The 23357-nt window shown below is 33.1% G+C and overlaps 2 protein-coding genes and 1 long non-coding RNA gene across 4 annotated transcripts; 2 read left to right on the forward strand and 1 right to left on the reverse strand.

The window, feature by feature from the left end:
* Positions 1 to 241: 241 nt before the first annotated feature.
* On the reverse strand, positions 242 to 3616 carry LOC112715215 (transcription termination factor MTERF6, chloroplastic/mitochondrial). 2 transcript variants are annotated; one of them, XM_025766977.3, is made up of 2 exons: positions 3113 to 3616; positions 242 to 1337 (listed from the first exon to the last, which is right to left on the reverse strand). In XM_025766977.3, the coding sequence occupies exon 2, from the start codon at positions 1329 to 1331 to the stop codon at positions 333 to 335; it is 999 nt and encodes a 332-aa protein (XP_025622762.1). In that variant the 5' UTR covers positions 1332 to 1337; positions 3113 to 3616; the 3' UTR covers positions 242 to 332. The 2 variants fall into 2 exon arrangements, with proteins under 2 accessions (XP_025622762.1, XP_025622763.1); XM_025766978.3 differs by lacking the exon at positions 3113 to 3616 and adding an exon at positions 1672 to 2551.
* A 4729-nt stretch (positions 3617 to 8345) lies between these two features.
* LOC140175816 (uncharacterized) lies at positions 8346 to 13098 on the forward strand. Its single transcript, XR_011866455.1, has 3 exons — positions 8346 to 9716; positions 10588 to 12533; positions 12683 to 13098. It is a non-coding gene; the product is annotated as an uncharacterized lncRNA (long non-coding RNA).
* Positions 13099 to 14460: 1362 nt separating this feature from the next.
* Positions 14461 to 15446, forward strand: LOC112715216 (GCN5-related N-acetyltransferase 8). Its single transcript, XM_025766980.3, has one exon. It carries the CDS (start codon positions 14597 to 14599, stop codon positions 15302 to 15304), a length of 708 nt encoding a protein of 235 aa, XP_025622765.1. The 5' UTR covers positions 14461 to 14596; the 3' UTR covers positions 15305 to 15446.
* Positions 15447 to 23357: the final 7911 nt, after the last annotated feature.

Raw genomic sequence — 23357 nt, forward strand, 5'->3', positions numbered from 1 at the left:
CTCAATCAGATATTGACCGAGTTTCTTTACCTAAATCTTCTTTCACAATTCATGAAACTTACTGCAACGAATTTAACATGCCAAAAAACAAGTGTATATAGGACAACAGCACTCACAAGATCTCATTGCCATCACGACATGGTGACAGAGGAAACCCCATTATCTGTGTCACGGAAAGATAGCTCAATTATAGATCCAAAGGAAAACATATCAACTCATACAGTAGATCACAAGAATATGATTAGAGCAAACAATCAGATGAATATTAAATTCCAAAAATTTCAAACGACAGATATATGGATCAAACTATTAAACTAATAGCAAATAATAAACTAGTTACTCAATTTTAACAAGCCAAACTTCATGTGGAACTTCTTCTGATTACAGTCCAGCATTTCACTCAAGCTACAATCTAGATTCTGCTGCTTTAAAAGTTTGTGCCGCAACTCTAACCTTCTCTTCAGGCCATGACGAAAGAAGCAGGGATAATCAACGACTTCATCCACTTGTCTCCCCATCACGTCCACTAAAAATCCAATCCTGGGCTCTAAAGAGTTCTGTATGCTCTTGATCAGAATAGGAGGAAAACCAACAACCAAAGCAGCTATTTGTTTGTCTTGAAATCCGCATTTCTTTAAGAAATCATAATTGGGCATCAAAACCTTTTTCGCATCTCTACTTAAGATTGCTGGGAAGTTCACAGCCACCGCCTGAAGATCTAACTCACTCAAGCCTATTGACCTCAGAAACTCTGAAGTTGGTCGGAGTCTCTTATCAACACTATAACCCATTATAAACGGGTCCTTGACTATGACTTTTCCAATCATTCCATCTTTATTTAGACCAAGGCTAGCAAGGAAGTCCACAATCTCCTTCAGCTTTGTTTCGATGCTGTAGCTGATAAGCCGAGGATTGAGCAGTATCACCTTCCCTAGTTGCTTCTCGGGTATGCCTAACGCCTGAAAGAAGGCCAAAAGGGGACAAAGTTTCTCTTCGACACTGTGTGAGAGTATGTGAGGGAACTTGGCTATGGCAGAGGTGACTTCATGGGGCTTTGTTCCTAATGTCCTGAGACACTCAACCATGGGGACAATCTTCTCATTGAGGCCGAGAGCGAGGATCTTGGGGCATTTCGAAACAACAGAGGGAATCTTTCTTTCTTGAATTCCAATGCTTCTCAAGTATTCCCAATTCTCATTTGCTCTCTCTTTGTTAACACTCTCAAGGCGTTTGCACCTTCTGAAAATTCCTTGTATGCTATTATCATCAAGCCCTCTATCCTTGAAAAACCACATCATGCTACTCCCATTGTGGGTGCTGCTGGTTTCCATGTTATTCTTGAAAAAGTAAAAGAAAGACATTTTTTATTTTGTTGGGCAGACATGGCTTAACAACTAAGATAACAGAGGCTAACAAGTAACAATAATATTGCTTTGAGAAGTAATGATACACACATCAACAAATTTGAGAGACTCATTATCAATCACAATTCATAGGGAACTAAGAATAATTTTACAAGAAATTTTGAAAGAAAAAACAGTGGTGTTCTTTTTAATATGTCTGCTTTCATATGCAATTGGAGTCCATTGTGCATCAGAATTCGCAAATAGTAATGAAAATTTTAATAACAAAAGTTATTCAAAAAGAAAAAATGAGGAGGTTATCTCTTACTTGCGGTTGTGGTGTGAGGTGGGAGAAGAGAAAAAAAATTGGGTCAATGGAGAAACAGGAAGTGATAATCTCAGAAATTGAGTTAAGCTAAGCTATGCTATGCTTCGCCTCATTGTGAGAGAGTGAGTGTGGCTAAAAGGAAGAAACAACCTCTTCCAATGTGATGATGATGGGATTACAACTTTTCACACACTCAAGTACAATGCTACCCTCTCAACACTAATATCAAGGAAGGAAATTTCTTTGGTGAAGAGTAGAATTGGGTGAAGAGTGAAGATTTTGACTAAATTTAGAATGAATATGTGCATTGCACATGACAAATTTTTATTGATGAACTTTTTCTGTTCTAAAAAGCAATCTTTACCCTTCACTAAAATTTCACTCTTTACCTTAGCATTACCCTTAAAGGAATGAGGCCGTTCTCCTTATTCTCTATGATTTTCTTTCAACAAAAACTTTTTATAGGTTTCCGAACAAAACAAACAAAACATAAATGAAATAATTTTGGAGGAAAGCATGACTTTAAAGGACTCTATTCAAAATAAGAAGTGTTTATTTTTATTGAGTTAACTCCAGAGAATGGTCTTAAATTCACGTGATAACGATTTCCCTGAAACTACAATGTGAACTATGATATTTATTATGTTGTCGAAATGAGATTATTGAGAGTTAAATTCGCCAATTGCCACAACTGAAAAGCATGAAATTAATTCTGCCCTTTGCATGACTGCATCTTCAAATTCTCACAAATATAATATCTGAGAATAGTGGAGATTTACATGCAATTATTTTTATGTGAAGTTAATAATTCAGACCTATTAGATTATTTAACAAGTTTAACTAAATTATCATTTGACAATCCTCAACTATCAACTTCATACGAAGACATCTGCATGTGACTTTTCACTTCTGATAATATTACTTTTACTACTCTAAGGAATTTGAAATTAGGTATTCTAAGTACTAAGAAGTTTGAAAATCTACTTCTAGTTCCACTATTTAAATTAGTGCATAAAATTTTCAGTCAGTTTACCGTTTAATAATAGTTAGTTCAGTTTTTTAAGTGATAACAAGCTTAAAATAGTTAAATTATATGTATCTCTTCCTACTACTTTCAATCACGCTAGAGGCAGTTACCACTAAAATAGCCCTCCAATCTCCTCACCTCATCTTCAGGAACTACATACTGAGAAAAAAAGCTACAAAAAAAAAATAAAATAAAAAAAATAAATCTGGCAATGCCTTCCTCCAATTCCAGTTATCAATCACACTAGACCTACGTCAGAGTCAAGCTCATGAATCATTACCATCTATCTATGTAAACTTTAACATCATTAACAGTTTCCAGGTATTTTGTATATTATATCAACTACTATAAATTCATCCTTTCTTAGTTTTTTCCTTATCATAACCACCACTCCATTGAATGCATATCACTTACTTATATTGAAGAGAGCATTTCGGTGGAGAGATCCGACCCGCGGCGACAGAGTATAAAGGCAGTGACGGAGACTGGGCGAGCAGAGAGCAGAGCAGCAACGAAGGTGAGAGGTGACTTGCGGCGAAATCAGAGAAGCGGCGTAGGCACAGAAAACTACAAGAGAGCACAGGCAGAGATGGGGACGAGTTCAGAGGTTGCAGCGACGGTGGAGAGAGATTACAGAGCAACAGCGACCGTGGAGAGAGAACACATTGCAGCAGCCGCAGCGAGGAGAGGGTGACGGTGGAGAAAGAAGCATTTGGTTTAGGTCGGTTTGTTGAACATGTGGTAGTGGACTAGTGGTAGTGGAAGTGGCATCAGCATAGCACAGTGAGAGTGAGAAGGGACTCAAGGGAGTAACTGAGTTAGGGGTTTGGACTTTGGAGTGTTTCAAGAAACTAGATAAGGAACTATATCCAGTTCACGGTTACCCTTGTTTTTTAGGCGGAACTAAATTCTAAATCGGTAAATCCTAAAAATCATAGGTTACATTCCAATAAAGATAATTAAAAGGGTAAAAAACTCAAATAAGCATATTATCCAAATAAGCCAAAATGAAAATTTTTTCAGCATTCAATCAAAGATCATTTTAATATAATTTGAACTACTATTTTAAGTAATTCGAATCAACTAACTTCGAATTAAGAGCATATAAATTTGCATCGATTTAAATTAGTAGGAGAAAACGAGTTAAACATAATTCGATATATGTCGATTCGAATTAGTAAGAAAAATAAATCAAACCTTCAAGTCTTTTTCTTATAGTTGCTAACATGGATAGCCCAACGCTGTATCCCTGTCCCATATACTGATATACCTTCCATTAATTTGAATAATAAAACTTATTTTGAACAAAATAATAATAATAATAATAATAATAATAATAATAATAATAATAATAATAACGAGATTTCTTTAAAATATTAATGAACTATCAATTCGAATTCCATACAATACACTTTTATCCAATTTTAATAGCTCATAAATATTTTTTAATAAATTTTTTTAATAAATTTATTTAAATTATACTTCAAAAAATATTTTATTCTATGCAAAACAATTTTAAAAAAATGGTTTAAAAAATGTTACAAGTACTATAAAAATTTGTAATGTTCTAATGACTTAGGTACTCAAATTTTAAATAAAGTACTCTACATAGTCATTAATAATTTAGAAATTAAAGAAAATATTTTATTCCATACAAAACAATTAAAAATATATTTCATTTATTTTTCCACACATATTTCCTGTCATTATGTTGCCATTGGAGAAGGGGAGCCTCGGAGCAGTGGATGAGTTGTCTCCACGTGACCTCAAGGTCACGGGTTCAAGCCGTGGAAACAGCCACTGATATAATTATCAGGTTAGGCTGCGTACATTACAACCTTGGTTGCGGCCCTTTCCCGGACCCTGCGTTAAACGCGGGACGCTTGTGCACCGGGTTGCCCTTTTTTTTTTTTATGTTGCCATTGGAATCCTCGTATATTTCTAATTTCTCAACCTAACCTTCACAAATTCTAACACAATCTTCATATAATTTTACTTAAGATATGTGTTTCATTTTTTGTGATTTGTATAAGTGAGTCAATATATATAAATGGGTAATAAACGTATCAGTACAAGTTTTATTATTGACTAATGATAACTCTATTTATATTAATATAGAGAGTAAATCAAATAAATATTTAAATTATTGGTCTCTAAAATTTGAAAAAAAATATTATTCATCGTTATAAATATGTTTATTATATTTTTTTATTTTTAAAAGCTGTTTTACCAAACACATTTATAGTACTTGTGCTTATTAAAAAATATTTATGAACTATTAAAAATAGACAAAAATGTATTGTATGAAATTCAAATTGATAACTCATTAATATTTTAAAGAAATCTCATTATTATTATTATTATTATTATTATTATTATTATTATTATTATTATTATTATTATTATTATTATTTTGTTCAAAATAAGTTTTATTATTCAAAGTAAGTTTTATTAAATAAATTTTAATTCCTAACATTCTAAGCAAACTCTTAATGTACTGATTATATTCTTATAAAGTTATTGTTGGTACTAAAGAATACTACTAATTTATTTAGATTGATTTTTTGTTCAATATACTTTTCATAAATGTTTAAAAAAATTGAGTCGTCCCTCTTGATCTAATTTTTACTTTTTTTTTTGTTAGTTAATGAATTAGACAATTTCCAATTCTAAATTATACACTTACACATCCACTTATATACACTAACCTAACCACCAACCACATTTGCGTGACTTTAGTCTGAGACAAATACATTTGCCACTAAATCACATGACTCAATTTCCAATTCTAAATTATACACTTACACATCCACTTATATACACTAACCTAACCACCAAATACATTTGCCACTAAATCACATGACTCAACCGATCTAATTTTAACTTTTCGAATACCGTCTTTTTATTTGGTTTCATGAAAAAGGAAGGAAAAACCTTCCACATATAATAGAAAGAAATATGACGATCATAATTTTTTTTGACAAATATCTCTATTTGATTAAAAGAAAATCATGAAGTTGTCCTTTTATAATTATAGAATAAAAAATTAATGAAACACATTTTATTATCGAACTTATCTATGTATCACTATAAATTTAGATTTCTTTATCATAAAGTCTAGAATATTTTTATAAAAATTTTAAAAAAAATTATTGTTATCAATTTAATTAAAAGGATAATTCATATTATTAAACCAAACTTTCATTTAATATTATACAAATTACTTAAAATAATAATATTACATAAATCACCTAGAACAAATTTTTATATAAATCAAAATAGATAAGCTAGATTTATGTTTGTATAGATGTGTATCTAATAAATCTAACGAGACTTTTAGAATGATGTGAATGCAACATTACCTAATAAATCTAATTGGACTATTTCGATTTATGCATCCAACTGATGTGTAGTAAATCTACGCCCACTGTTTCGATTTATTTTAAATCATGCACATGGTTCGGCTAGTAATTCAAAACAAGTTGTTTTGATTTATTAAACAATGAGCTAAACCACATAAATCATGTATTTACCCAAGCCACTACGATATTATAAATTTTTATACTACTTCTAACATCTTTTAAGTCATATTTTTAAATTGTTTTATATGAAACAATTTTTTTGTGGTATAATTTAAATAAATTTATTAAAAAAATTTGTTAAAAATTATATTTATTCAAATTTCCAATACAATACTCTTCTACATAATTAATAATTTAAAAATTAAAATAATTAATTTATTTATGCGAAGTAATTAAAAAAGATTAAATTTAAATATAAATATTTATGCATGTACTCAAATTTTAAATAAAATACTCTATGTAATTAATAATAATTTAAAATTAAAAAAATTATTTTATTCCATACATTAAAAAAATAAACTAACAAAATATTTAATTATGAGACTTATTCAAAATTAATATTTATTTATTAAATTAAATATAACATATAAAATAACATATTTTAATAAAAATAAAAATAAAAAATATTGAAAATACTTAAAAAATTAAAATATGTTATTTTATATGTTATATTTAATTTAATAAATAAATATTAATTTTAAATAAATCTCATAATTAAATATTTTGTTACTTATTTTTTTAAAATGCATGAAATAAAATAATTTTTTTAATTTTTAAATTATTATTGATTAGGTAGAGTATTTTATTTAAAAATTGAGTATATGTATAAATATTTACATTTAAATTTAATCTTTTCTTTAATTACTTCGCATGAAATAAAATAATTGTTTTAATTTCTAAATTATTAACTATGTAGAAGAGTATTGTAATTGAAATTTTAATAAATATATTTTTTAACAAGTTTTTTTAATAAATTTATTTAAGTTATATTACAAAAAAAATTTATCTATGCAAAATAATTTTAAAAAAATAATTTAAAAGATGTTAGGAATATTATAAAAATTTGTAATATCCTAATAGTTTAAGTAAATACATGATTTATATTGTTTAGCTCCTGAATAAATCAAAAGAACATGATTTAAAATAAATCGAAAGAGTGAGTGTAGATCTATTACACATACGGTTATACATAAATGGAAACTGTCTTTTTAGATTTATTAGATAACGTTGCATTCACATATAAATCGAAACTGCCTTCTTAGATTTATTAGGTGCACATGTAATTTGAACATAGCTGTTTTAATTTAAGTATAAACGTAAATCTAGCCTATCTATTTTGATTTATATAAAAATTTGTTCTGACCGATTCATATAACATTATTTATTTTGGGTGATTTGTGTAATATTGGATAGAGTTTAGTTTAATAACGTGAATTACCCTAATTAAAATGAAAAATAAAATTCATCACTTGATAATTAATTACTTATAAGAACTTTAAAAAAACTAATTATTTGAGAATTAGAGTTTATTTGGACACCATTAAATTAATAAAAAATATTTTTATCTTTTAGTATATTTAATAAATTTTTAATAATAAAAAATAAAATACTAAAAAAATAAAAAACATATTTTTTTGCAAAACTATCGTTTACATTTTTTAATATTTTTTACATAATAAATAAATAAATAAAAATATACTTTTATATCTTATTTTATTTAAATATAATTGATAAATAATAAAATTTTTTTACATAAAATATTTAAATATAAAATCACTTTTATTTTTATAATTTTTTTAAAAATCATTAAAAAAATCTTTGCTGTATCAAATGGAGCATTAGAAGTAGGGCTGGCAATGAGTAGGGTAGGGTAGGGTTTGGACCCTACTCTAACTCTATCCGCGTTTTGAAAATTTCATTAAAACTCTATCCTACACTACCCGCGGGTTGAGAATCTCTCAACCCTAACCATACTCGCACCCTAAAATTCTAAACCCTACCCTACCCTACCCTACTTGCAGAAATATCAAATTTTTTCAAAGTAAATATACAATTCAATTATTTCGAATTTTATACGTATTAATAACATAAAAAATAAAAAGCTAATGCTTTAAATTACTTAATTAACTAACTAGTTTTGTGCTTGTTCACTTATTATAAGTTATTACATAAGAGAGATTGTGGGTTCAACTCTCACTTCCTTCACTATATAGAGAGAATTTTATAAAATATCCTATCCGAACATATTGGACCGGGTTAAGTACCCGGTATGAATTGCCGGCGCTATTTAGAAGAGGATTTAGTCAATTAGGGATTTAGACATTGAGAATTAGGTTAGGTATATATTTTTTTTAGCTTTAAAAAAAAAAGTGGATGTTCATCGGCTAATCCTCTCTGTTCTCGTAAGATCTCTCTCTCTTTTACTTGTGCTCTCGCCGGATCCACCGCAAGGTTGCGTGTCGCCGAGTCTCCTCCGCTGGTCGTCCCTCGCGTCCTCGTCGCCAGCGGTCTTGCACCCTCTGCCTCGTATTCTGCTCGTCCGCCATCACTGCACCCAACGCCTGGTGTGCTCTACTGCTCGCGTCTTGCCTCTCTTCCTGCAGCTGTGCTTCCTGGCGCTGAGGCTGAAGCTAGGGTTCTCCCTCTCGAATTGGTGGAGAAAGACCTATTATGGTTGCCGGTTAAATCCCTGATTCGGTTCAGATGCTCAGACTTTGAAATTACTGGCGTGGAACCTAGCCAACTCCTCACCCTTTTGCATCAGTCCAAGCCCACTTCCCATGGCCAAGCTGATAAATTTTACTTATTCTCCTATCAGTGATTTCCATGAGTCAAGTGTTGCAGCAGACTCTCTGGTACATTCATCCAGTATTGATGACTTCATTGCCTATCTTGATGGTGCATTAGCTGCAATTTCGCCAGATGCGTCATCCGATAAAGAAGATGAAAATCAAGATGAATTGGAAAGTGTCAGAATAAAAAGGCGCAAGTTTGAAAGTGACGAGGAAACTGAGTCGTCTACTTCAGAAGGAATCGTGAAACAGAATTTAGAAGAATCTGTAGAAGAAGATGTGTGTACACATCCTGGTTCATTCGGAGACATGTGTATACGTTGTGGGCAAAAGTTGGATGGTGAATCTGGTGTGACATTTGGCTACATACACAAGGGTCTGAGACTTCATGATGAGGAGATCTCTAGATTGCGCAATTCAGATGCGAATAATTTGCGTAGTCGTAAAAAATTGTACCTGATGCTCGACGGATTGCGCAGCCACATAAGAAAATGGGAATCTCAGCCAAAATATTTGCTGTTGTTCATAAATCATAACTTTATTTCAGGATTACATTTGGACTGAGTTGAAGTTGTATATTCTTATTTACTTATTTTTTCTTTCAAGTTTTAAATTTTATAGTTCCTCAATAGTGGTTCTCAAAGGAGACATTGCTGTGCTGCTGCAAATTCAATTCATGCACATAGATTAAGTTTTTCTTTTTGTGCCTAAGATAATTTATTGCTTGCGTCATTATATCTAATGCTTTGAACTTCAAAATTTTCAGGTGTAAATGAAATGGAAAGTGTGTAACATAATAAATCAAATACATCTATTTTAGCCAAGAGGAACCACTGGAAACAATAGGAAAGGAAGATAACAAAGGTATGTCTAGAAGATCTATGAGTTTCATTGGCTTGTCAATTCTTCATATTGATTGTGGCTCCAATATGTTTTATTAATAAACTTCATTTTTGTTGTAATGTAGTTATTCAAGGTTTTTTAATCTTTCTTGTTTAGGCACTTTTTGAGAATTACCTGGATGTGACTTGATTATTTACTCAATTTAATGTTCTTGGTATATTGTATGGTGACTTTTGAAGATTTAAATGAGATAGATATTTAATTTTTATGTTTATTATTTGTGTATGTTGTAAAACATATAGTTTGTGAGTTCTATCATTTGTTTTGGTATTATAATCATAAATATAAAAAAATTAAATAAATATATCCGGGCTAACTTTTTAATTATATACATTGTTTCTTTCATTGAAGAGCATAAGATATGCTTGTGAATGGTTGCCATAGTAAATAAGTGTGGCCTTTCTTTTTTAATATAGTTAAGATTGCAGTATGGAAAGTGCTTCCTTTTGATAACTCATAAGGCATCGCTTTAAAACTTGTATATAGAAAATAGTCTTTGAACAAGTAAAGTGCAGCCTTTGATAATAAGCCCCAACTATATAGGCAACCTCGGTTAAGCGTTTCCTAATCCTTAGTCACTTTGAGCTACACTCAAGGATAACTAAAGGGTAGCTAAACGGTAAATCTGTGTAGCATTCCTAATCCTAAATTTTCTCCTCTTTTCTTGGTAAAGTATACTTTTTAATTTGAGTCAGTTTTGTATTTAATGTTTTTGATAAGTTTAAGTTCTACCCTACCATCAAATTTTCGACCGTCAATATGTAGTCAACATTTTTTCCAACCTTGACACTTCGTCTTCTTCGTTCTCTGTAATGCGCTGTGAAACTCATAGGAGCTCCTTGTACCATTCTGGAAATCTCTGCGAACTTGTGAGATTTGGCAATAGTGAAGAAACCACAAGCACAGAACTTTATTGTTCACACAGAGGTTAGTCATGGAACCCATTGCGACCAATGTATTTTGTTCTGCTTCTTTATTTTTGGTTGTTGATTTTCCCTGTATTTTGGCAGCCATTGTGTTAGTAAACTGTTGTGGTTAATATGCACATGCAGTTTAGGAGTTAGGATTTGCTGTTAGGTTTTTTTTTTTTAGTTTGCTATAAAGTTAGTTTTGTTGATGGGTGAGAGTTTGGTTGGTTTTGGGTTATGGTTAATGTTGTAATGTAAGGGTTTCACAGTGTCTACTTGGCATCGTTTTCTATAAATGACCTATTTTATAAAGTTAGTCTGAATTTGTTTGAAATTTCTTTGCAAATGGATGACCATATAACCATAGTATTTCACCATAGAGGTAGCTTTGTTACCAAAGAGGATGGTTCTGTAGTCTATGCTAGAGACAACACTGATGAGTTGGTTGGGTTAGATGAAGACACAATGGATGTGTTTTCAGTTAGGGACTACTACAAAGTGTTAGGATATATGATAATATTGTGGAGTGTTGGTGGTTGGCTCCTGGAAGACCTCTGAAGACTAGGCTGAGAGCTCTTTCGCAAGATTCTGAGTTGCTAGAGATGTGTTCATGCAAAGAATAACCAAGGGATTGTACACGTCTACTTTGAACGTGGAGTGTCCTAACCAGAATTTGATAAGGAGTGTCCAGACTTGTGTGAGATTTCCTCCAATTCCATTCCCACCCAAACCCAGCTGACAATGAGAAGGATCAACATATCTCTAAGCCAACCATATGTAACCCACCCAAGAAGGCCTCACCAAGTTAGAAGAATCCCATAAAACCAAACACAATCACCCTCCACACCACCAGAAAACCCACTGTTGGTTCAACACCAACAGCCTCCATCTCTAAGGCAGCCACAAAACCAAATGGTGAGACTACTTCAACCACCAAACCCCCATCCAATGCATCAACTAAGTCCCCAACAAAGTCCACAACTACCAATCATGCCAAACCCAACTCATCTAACAGAACTACTTCAGTAAAGCCTAACTCATCTAAGCCCACTAATCCAAAACCCACCACTGCCAAGCCTCACTCACCTAAGCCCACCAATCCAAAACCCACTACAGCCAAGCCCAAGTCATCTAAACCCACCACTACTAAGACCGGTACATCCAAGCCCAACTTATGGCTGAGGCATGTGGTTCAGTGGCAAAAGTATTTGCCTCAATCCAAAGCCACACAAGTTCGAAACCTAGCAGTGGTTGGTGGCTAGGTTAGTGTGTGTGAGTGGGTGTGTGAGTGTGTAACCTAGGATTGGGGTTGTCCAATCCATCGACCAAAAAAAAAAAAAAAGCGAACTCAATCAAAACCAAAGTCATCTAAGGCCACTAGTACAAAAGTCACACCAAATTCTAACAAGCCAAAAACTGCCATTCACCCTGTGACCACATCAGCTAGTAGATCAACACCTAAAGTTCAACAAGGTGAGCCTAGTAGTGATGATGACAGCAGCAGTAGCAGTGATTCATATAAGAGTGCTGAAGACTCTCTCTATAAGCCAGGGGTTATTGACAGCTCAAGTGAAGATGATATTGACAGTGGAGGAGGATTTGAAGTGAGGAAGAAGAATCATAAGTTGAAACATGCACTTGGGTTTGCTTGGAGCAAGGGAAAATAAATAATGCTATTGGAAGAAGAGATACTTGGGGATAAATCCTCTCTGCAGTTGGCCAGGATGCCAACAACCATGTCTACATCATTGCTTGGACCATAGTAGAAGTGGAGAACAAAGAGAACTAGAGGTGGTTTTTGGAGCTGCTACTTGATGATCTTGGCGACCATCATCAGCATGGGTGATGCATAATGTTAGACATGCAGAAGGTAACAAACTGCATTTTTTTTTTCATTTCTCGAGCTTGCTGAAGGTTTTAACTGAGTTCATTAATAATAAATGAGGGGTCTATTTAAGTTCGTTAACATAAATTGAGGGGTCTATTTGATGCACGATGGTAACAGTTTGAATGATGCAGGGGCTGATACCAACAGTACTAGAAGTAATTCTAGGGGTCTACCACGGTTCTGTGTCTGGCACCTGTGGAGGAACTTTAAGAAGCAAGGGAAAGAGTTGGAACTTAGGGACCTTTTGTGGGGTGTGCTAGAGAAATCACAAGGCATGGTTTTGAGCAGAAAATGGTCAGGATTCGAAGGCGAATTGAAGAAGATTGGGCTTATGTATAAATCACATTTAGGGTACATTTTGGTGATTATGTTTAAAGTGTTTAAGTTTGGATTTGATTAGGTGGTTCTATTTTAAAGGGTTTCAGTATTTTGTGTAATGATGATACTATATAGACATCAAGGTTGGTGAATGTTACAAGTGCTACTATGACATTATTATCGTTATGGAAATGAAACTTGCATATTAGCTATTATAATTTATCTTCAATCAGATGTTATTTTTATTTGCAGTTTGATAATTATACATTGCAGAAAATGATCATAGTCAACCTATCAAATGCATTCATGTCAATTTGATTTCTACAATTAACAACAATTATACCATTTCCCCACAACTAAGCAATATCCAATCCACACAACCACAATAAGAACACAAACAAACCTAAAACATAGTTCCATATTTTTAAAATCCTAACGCCAGCTTCCAAATCCCTAATTCTCTAGCTTAAAGTTCATCTTCCAATGGTCCATTACTCTTGCAGTTTGCCAACAATAACTTCATCCTTGTCATTTGCCTACACGAAAAAATTGCACCATCTCTTTCCCGCCAGAAGAAAAAAAAAATAATTTAAAATGCAATTCATAAGGAATTTTACTAAACTCACAGAATTCAATAACTCATATTGTAGTTTGAGCAAAAAAAAAAAAAAAAAAAAAAACGTTTAGGATTGACTTATGTACCAGACCAATAGAGAACAGGAGCATCTCACATTCACACCATTGAGAAAGCTTCCCGGATCTACTATGATTGGTGGTCCTCGCCCACGTTCCATGTGAATGTGACCTAGCAAAGCTAGAAGAACCTTAACTGCTCCCAATCATCAGTGGCAATGTGGAGTCCACCTTGTCAGGTAAATGCGCCAGATAAGCATTTTGCTAACGGAAATCATCGCAGGAACAACTGGAATAAAAAATATAAAATATAAAAAATATAATTTTTTAATAATTAAAATATAAGTGTACAATGCCAATGAGTTATATCTCAAATAATATAGTTTTTCATACACATCTAAGAGGTCGTGAATTCGAATCTCCTTATCTTTGGTTATATATATATATAAAAGAGTACAATTTGATATTTTATTTCGACTAAAAAGATGGTTTAAATAATATTTTTCTTTCCCATCTTCCTGATTAAATAGGATGTGGCAAATATATACTACACTTTTTAGAATTTTTTAAAATAAGAGTACTCTAAAATTTTCTATTCTTCAAATAGGTGGAAAAGCAATAAAATCTTCAAGTTCAACCACATTATACAAATTAAATTTTATAAATAACATAATTAATAATTTTACAATTATAATTAATTTTTTGGTGTTCATAATAAAATAGATGAGACTATCATAACATAAAAATTGGTTATTTTAATAATTAATTATTTTAATAAAAATGTATAAAACACATAAATGCATAACAAAATACTTTTTGTTGAAAATTTACTATATAAAATTTAAAAAGGTGACTAACAACTCTTGAAAATGAAGAGCAGAAAATAAAAATATAAAAGATACAAATTTTCAATACATTTCTCTTTTATTTTATTCAGATTAAGAAGCAAAGATACTTTACACTTGTTAGAAATTCTCTAATTTTCCACAGTTATAAGCTGTACTTATAAGTTATAACCCACTCTAGAAACCTCTATTCCTCAAATACGTGTGAAACCAATAAAACCCTGAACCTCAGTTTATCCCCAATAATCAATGGCAGCTGCAGCACCGCCACCACCACCAACTCCCGCTCCTGAACCAGCCATGGGTCCGCCGGAAGATTCTCCAGTGGGTCACCCAATGTTCGCTCGAATCCGGTTGGCCACCCCGTCGGATGTTCCCCACATCCACAAGATGATCCATCAGATGGCCGTGTTTGAGCGTCTTACCCATCTCTGTTCTGCTACCGAGAATTCTCTCTCCTCTACACTCTTCTCTCCCACCACCAAACCCTTCCACTCATTCACGATATTTCTGCTGGAAGTCTCCCCCAATCCCTTCACCGACTCCGTCATAACTGATCCTTCCTTCACGCCTGTTGTTAAGGTCGTACACTTGGACCTCCCAATTGACGACCCCGAAAAGGAGACTTTCACAACAAACGCTGTCAATGACGTTTCGGTCGCCGGATTTGTTCTATTCTTCCCCAACTATTCTACTTTCTTGGCAAAACCTGGGTTTTATATTGAGGACCTATTCGTCAGGGATTGTTTTAGGAGGAAAGGGTTTGGAAAAATGTTGCTTTCAACCGTCGCAAAACAGGCGGTAAAGATGGGCTATGGGAGGGTGGAATGGGTTGTGCTAGATTGGAATGTTAATGCCATCAAATTTTATGAGGAAATGGGTGCCAAGATCTTGCACGAGTGGAGGGTTTGCAGGTTAACTGGTGATGCCCTTGAGGCTTATGGTATTGCTGATTAATAATATTTGTATTTCTTTGACACTTTCTTTCTCTTTTCGCAATTTCTTATGACTTATGTTTGCTTGATTCTGAACCTAGTAAGAAGTCTAATGCTGTTTCAAGTGTTTTTTATATGTGCAATGGTAGTTCTCACTTTATCCATGTTTTAGAGTTTGCTCTTTTCTTCCTACAATTAACCAATGCCATTTCTTCCTTTCTGCCATTAATTACTGTGTAGCATGTCATAGATATAGCATTTTTTCATTCAATAGATATAGCATGTACTTAAAATAAATGGTACTTCTATTTTTTCATTTTCGCAATATTTAATTTTCATTTTCTTGCTATTGACTATCTTGATTTTATATCTGTACCCGCATTCATTCTAATATCTAAGATGATAGGAACCATAGGCAAAATCATAGGTTATTTGTTTCATCCTCTGCACACACATTGCTATGTTTATATCCCGGATTAGTCACTCACAAGATTTACTCGTGTATGTGTGCATAGTCATATTCTACCACTTTACTCATGAACCTTCCACAGTTCCACCCATAGAAGAATTCATCCAAATTACTCAAATTCTTCAGATTCTTCAAATTCTTCAGAGACTTATCATTGTGCTCGATCTTCTTGAGAGAATTTTTTTTTTTTTTTGAATTGTTCTCACATTGATATGACTAACTAGCCCATTCGCCTTAGGTACGCCATGCCTTGATGGACTGATCATACCAAGACTAAGTGTGGGTTTGGTTTAGTTGTTGTAAACTCGAGTTGTGTTAAATTTGATTATACTAGAATTGATTTTAATTGAAACTAAGTTTGTTTCGACGTGATTTATGTTTGGATACTTTGATTCAAAAGTAATTGTAATTGATAAAATATTATTTGGATAACAATGACCAAAATTACTTAGATGTGAAATTATCAAAAGAATAAAGATTAGATTAAATTTTTAATATTATTATTTTAATAATTTTTATGTTACAGAATTTTAAATTAGAATATATTATTATATAAAATATTATTTTAAATATTATATGCATATTATAATAAATTACACATAATATTAAATATATATACACATAATTGATAATGTCTAAGTTATAAATTATAATAATAAAAGAGAAACAAGTTTATAAAATTAAATAAAAATAACAATAAAGTGTATAAAATGAGGATGAAGGAAAGAGGGAAGAAGGATAATTGAAAAATAAAATGAAAATGATCTTGCATATAAAAAAGATAAGGCATGAAGATGAAAAAGGGTAGATAAAAAATAAAATAAAATAAAAATAATTGTGTATGTAAAAAAAAGAAGAAAGTGAAGAAGGACAGTACGATAAGAATTGAATAAATTTTATAATCAATTCTCAACTATAAGAATTGAAAATAAAAGTTACAAAATATTACATTAAGTAATACGTACATTTGAGGGTAAACATCATAATGAAAAAGAAAAAAAAAGGTTATCCATTAACAATTGATCAATACACTACAATTTTTTATATTTTATCAATTTTAACATGCCCACACGTATATTTATATACCTAAATCAGTATAATTTGTATATATATTCGCATTATATAAAGTCTTCACACACAAATTAATAAAAAATATAAATATATGAATCAATATAATTTACACTAATATAAAATTTTTAAACATATAGATTAACACTTTATTTAAATGGAAGATGGAAAATGAGAAAACAAAAATGAAAAGAAAGAAAATAAAAGAAAAAAATGAAAAGAAAAGTTGATTTTTTTATGTTGTTTGAATGAAGAGAAAATGAATGGAAAAAAAATAGGAGAAATTTTTTTTGTTTAGATAAAAAAAAAAGTAAGAAGAGAGAAGATCATAATCAAGTGAAATTATATTAATACTCTTTCTTATATTATATATAAATTATAATATACTAATGTATTTAAATTATTTTTCTAATAAATAAAAATATCCCAATTATATTTTAGAATTTTAACGTGTTATCTTTATTAATAATAATATTTTTTTGAATTTATTTTTTTGAATTTATTCTTTTCTATTATCTTTTAATGTCATAAATAAATATATATATTATTCTTTTTAAAAATATATAAATAAATAATCTCCTAAAAGAATAATAAAAACTAATCATACTTTACATCATTAATCTCCTTAAGCATATTTAAAAAAAAAAGTTTCACTAAATTGTATTTACAAAATAAAATATTATCAAAAGTGGGTAGCATTTCTTTCTTACTACATGCAACAAAAAATCATATACAATTTTTATAAACATGTAACAAAATGCCAAAAAAGTAACGACGACCAGAACTCCTAAAAAGTACTATTTTATCACCACACAACACTTTTCAAAAGGGTAATTCTTCATGGTTAGAGTCATCGCCTACTTCCAAAAAATCAATTCTACATAGCTTGAACCATCTGTACCCATCTACTTCAAAAAAATAAAGTTTTTCCGAGTTAAAGAACACATGATCGATTTCTAATTGTACTAAGCAGTGTACTTGTTGTTTCCAAATATTTTCAAGTATTATGATTCCTTCACGAGCATATACAACAAAGACAAATTAATTCAAAGATCAGAGTTGATCATGATAATCTATTTTATCGATGTCTTTCTATTTAAACAACCAATCAACCTCAAAGTATATATACATAAAGTGATTTCCAACCATGGTTAACATAAATAAAACAAAAAATGATATTTTCTTTAAATACACGAAGATATACCCATAGTATACGATACTCAGAAACACATAATCAATTAATGAAAGCAATAACCTTAACTTAACCAGAAATTAAGTGCGTATAAAAGTTATACCTGTAATGGTGAATATTTTCTGAAAGTACCATATCTCCTAAGCAAACACCAGCAGCTGTCATGAAATGAAAAAGAGCATCCAATCGCATTTCAGGTGGTATCCCAAAAATTTAGCGTTTTTTCTGCTCATTTTCACATAAACACTGATAACACTGCATCCGAGCTGAACCGATCAGACCCAATTCAGTCAACATATCCCATACATTTGATTCGCTATAAAGGTAAGGCCTACTTTATTGCATAATAGCCAACCCTTTTTCAGCAAGTACAACTTGTCTTTCAATTAACGAGACTTGTTTTTCGGCAACCGAAACTTGCCTCTCAGCCATAGAAGCTTGTCTCTCAATTTAACCTGCCTTTGAGCCACGTCATGTAGCTTGCTAGACAGATAACTACCCTCTTTGACAGCATCGGCCATGGTAGTAATTCCCAAAGCAACTTTCTCATATTGTGCCTCCAAAAAATCATTCATAGGAGACTTACGCTTTGTTCCTCGTGACGTTGAAGTCCCATCTAATTGATTTGGCTGACTATGGGGAGAACTTGGTGAATCTAAATTAGCAAAAAATGTTGGGGTATCATATCCCATATTAACATCTATGTCAAAAAATTCAATGTTTTTAAACGAGTCATTCAAATCAATGAGATCTCTATCAAGTTGTTGAATTCTTTCTTGTGAAGTAGCAGCCCCTTTACCGGTAGCTCTATCAGCTCCGAACAACTCCTTCAAAGTATTATAATGCTTAATTTGTATTTTCTTCCATTTTTCTGCATGTGGTTTCTCCTGCATAAAGAAATGTTAAGATTATTTTTTGACTAACTTGGTCATTCGTATAAGTAATAAAAAAGTATAAGATACCTTAATAAAGTCTTGTCATACTTCTTCTTCAGCTTCAAACTTTCTAGTAACAGGATTCCATGCAAATCCACTTAAGTGATGAAATAAGTCATGCCTCAGCAAAATGATCTTGCAATGTCTTCATTCTATTCTTAATGTGGTTTTTTGTTATGTGTGGACCTATTGCTATGCTCAAAGTCTTCACAACATTGGCATATGCTTAAGTTGTTGGTGCAGAATTTAAATCACAAACTAACCAGCAAGTGCAATAGTCGTACCAAGTAGTACCTCAAGTGAATGAGGGTCGATCTCACAAGGATTGATGGACTAAGTAACAATGATTACGTGAATTACTTAGTTAGACTAACAGAAAATGATGTTTAGAGAGTTCAAAAGCATTAACAGTAAATTCAGAATATCAGAAAGCAAGCAGTAAATTGGTTGTGAAATATATAGGGAGAAACAGTTAAGCCTTCAGAGTTATCTATTTTCCAGATTGACTTTTCTTACTAACTATTTTAATCATTGTTACGGATCCGGCCCACGGATCCATGACCCGAGATTGATCCCAAACCCGGTTGCCCGGGTCCAACCCGCCTCGCTCTCCTAAAAAGGCCCAAAAGCCGCCCTCTAGAATTCCTAACCGACTTTCGAATTCAAACGTCTCCCTTATCTTAGCCAGATAAGATAAGATAAGATAGCTACCATCACCTATAAATAGAGGACCCAGGTCCCCTCATGTATTCATTCATTCCTCACACCTTATACCTTTAAGATCCATTCTGACTTGAGCGTCGGAGTGTCTTTGCAGGTACCTTCCCCCTCATCACTCCAGTCAAGCAATCCGGCATCCGCCTCGACCCGCAAGTTCCCGATCCATCCCTCAACCCGTACCGGAGACATCCAGTACAATCATGCAAGATTCAATTTATGGCAAACTATATGTGACTAAACCCTAATTTCTTAGACCTTTTTAGTCTCTTCTAACCTTCATCAACCGCCAATTCCTTGGTCACTTAATTCCAATTAGAGGGTGAAGTTCAATTCTAGTTTATATGCCATAGAAACTCTAATTACCCAAATATAAGAGGATTATATGTCACGTATCCCGTTAAGTTTAGATAATTAGAAATTTAGGAGAATTTGTTTTCAAGATATTGTTCAAGTAAAGAGCTTTTCCAAATTATACAAGAACTCAATTAGAACAAGGGTCAAACTCCCGTTCCACCCAAATTCATAAAATAAAGAACGAAAACAATTCTTGAAATAGAAATCGGTACATGAATTAAAATAGAAAAATAATAGTATCAATCCATATAATAGACAGAGCTCTTAACCTTAACAGTGGAGGTTTAGTTGCTTATGGTTCAGAGAGAAAACTAAGATTCTGTAAAACTGTAAATTGCGGAATGAGGTAGAAGAGAAGAGAAGAGCCCGAAGGGCTGATTCTTTTCCCTTTTATATCTAATTCTAATTAATGTAAAATATATTTTCTAAAAACTAAATAATATATTTTTCTAATTTAAATAATTAAAAGTTTTAATCAAATAAGAAACTTGATTCGCAGAGCTTTGGAATGAATTGGGGACCACTCCTTCTCTTAAGGTTGGCTTAACCCAAGTTCAGGGTGGAGTGATGCGTGCAGCTTCCCTTGGCCATGTTAGCGCCGAACTTGGAAAAACCAAGTTTGGCGTGGAGGAGGTAGAATCAAATCTCCTTGGGACTTCTTCATTGGCACCAAACTTGAAGTGGTTCAAGTTCGGTGTGGAGGTCACGCACCATTCTCTATGGACTTCCTATGCTGGCGCCGAACTTGGAAAGAACCAAGTTCAGCGTGTAGTTGGCAGTAAGCTTTCCTTGGTGACTTTTGATCCAACGCCAAACATAGAGGAGGTCAAGTTCGGCGTGAACTTCACGCATGCATTCCTTAGGCTTTCTTATTGTGACACCAAACTTGGGGAGTCCATGTTTGGCTTCAAGCCTTGATTCTACTGTAGCTTCGCCTCTTCTTAAAATCTTCGTCAAATTTGTCCAAAATACTACCTAAAATAAATAGAATTGCACACAACTCAAAGTAGCATTCATAGTGGCTAAAAAATATATTAAATCTTGATTAAGCTTAGAAATTTAAGTGAAAATTCACTAGGAAAAGATAGATAAGATGCTCACGCATCACAACACCAAACTTGAATTGTTGATTGTCCTCAAGCAACCAAAATTAGTACACGATTAAGAGATGAATTTGCATGAGAAGTGAGAGTTCAGTTGTGCTCATGTCTATTCTTAAAGTGGGGTTTATTCATTGTAATTCTGAATAGTTTTGGCATTTCACTCTTTGAATCAGAGGAATGTCACTATCATTCGGAATTAGAATCCGGATCATATTATGAATTTTTTGATCTTTATATTCCAATTTAATCCTTGAACACAACAGATATCTTTTAATTCTCAAGCAATTGGTGCTTTGCACCTTGAGTTGAACCGTGAATTTAAATGTCTCGTTTCAAGCTTCACTTGACACAAAAACACCACAAACACTTAACTGTGGAATTCTCTTTAAGTTCTGATTTTTCTTTCAGTTACTCCCAGACAGTGGTGCTCAAAGCCTTTGGCATACTCTGCTGAATGCATTTGATCTCGACTCTAAATATTCTATCTCAAAGATTGCTTGACACAAGAATACCACAAGCATATGACTAGGGAAACAACTCTTTAAGCTTTTAATCATGTCAGATCTCCCTAGTCATTGATGCTCAAAGCCTTGGACTTTGCTCTTATTCTTCTTTTGTTGTTTCTTTTGCTTCAAGGATTAAGTTTTTGTTGACCTCAGAGAATGCATAATAGTTCTCTAAATTCCTATCCCTCATACATCAACATCCCTTGATTCAAATTCAAATATGCATTGTTTATGTCATTCAATCAGAATCACAAATATACCACCACATTTAAGTAACCAGACTAATCTTAAATATAAGCTCAATTTATCATGCATTACATCTTTTTCTTTTTTTATTTTGATTTCAAGCTTCGTGAGGAATACATGAGACACTCTTTCAGCATAAAACTCAAATAACAAAATAAACAGAAAATTAAACTAGAGCCTAGGAATTGAAATAACAACTGATCATGCAATAATAAAAATAGCAAAAAACAGGAACCTAATCATAAAAATCACAAAATAATAAGAAAAATGAAAAGGAGCTGAGCCACCTCAATCTCCCCGATGGGGATCTCTCTCCTCAGGTTGAGTTCCGTAAGGTCTTCTCAGGCGGCTATAATCTTGTCTCAGCTGAGAGATCTCCTGCCGCTAAAGGTTCTGATAAGCTCTCATCTCATCAAGAGTAGTACAGAGATGTATCCAACAGTTGTCCTGTATCGCTCTCATCTCCTTTACGGATGCAGTGTACTGCTGCCAGCAGGTGTCATTTGTCACCCTCATCTACTCCATAGAGGACGCAAGCTGCTGCCAATACTCTTGAGGAGGAAAATATTGCCCCTGAGGCGGCGGCTGCTCTTCATTAGCTCCTTCTTCAGCCTGTTTTGTCAGGAGCCTCTGGCGTTCCCTGACCAGCTCCATAGTCTTCTTTGTGATGGGCTTCTTGACTGGGATAGGGAAGTCATTCTCTATCTTCACCCTAGCAGCCTTACAGAAGCAAAAGATGAGATGTGGGAAGCCCAATCTAGTATTCTCTTTGGTGTTGGTGACGATTTGGTAAATCTACTGTGCAATAACGTTTGCCACCTCTACTAGCTCTCCCAACAGAATAAAGTGAATCATGATGGCTCGGTCCACAGTACACTCAGACCGGTTGCTTGTAGGCATGATGGACCAGCGAATGAAATGATGCCGCCTCATAGCCAAAGGTGTCAGGTCACCGACTCTGATATTGCCTGGCTTCCCCTCTACTCCCTTTTTCCACTGGGTATTCGGAATGCATATGTCAGCGACCACTTGCTCCAATCGCTGATCTCTGTTCACCCTCTCGCAGTAGGAGTGAAGTGAGGGCATAGTCTGTGGTATCTGGAAGGTCTGTCTAATGGTCTCTGGGCTGAAATCAATGATTTTTCCCCGTACATAGCTTCTATGGTTCCTTTCATTGAGTTCAGACACATCCTTGTAAGTAATCCGCAGGTTCCTGTAAAATTTTTGAACCATTAACTGTCCCACTTCTGTATGTGGATTGCACAGAACCTTCCATCCTCTTCTCTGAATCTCATACTAAATTCCTGGATATTCATCTGGTTGAAGATTGAACCACACTTCTGGGAGAATCGGTGTCTTGCTAGTGATCTCATAGAAATGCTCCTCATGTAGTTTAGACCAGAAGCGCCTTGAGTCATGAGAACCGGTGGCCAGTTCCTTTCCTTTTCTCTTCTTGGAGGCTAGGGTGGTCTTAGGTGCCAT

This window comes from Arachis hypogaea, chromosome 10, assembly GCF_003086295.3.
Source record: "Arachis hypogaea cultivar Tifrunner chromosome 10, arahy.Tifrunner.gnm2.J5K5, whole genome shotgun sequence".
In the NCBI taxonomy this organism is placed as follows: Eukaryota; Viridiplantae; Streptophyta; class Magnoliopsida; order Fabales; family Fabaceae; genus Arachis; species Arachis hypogaea.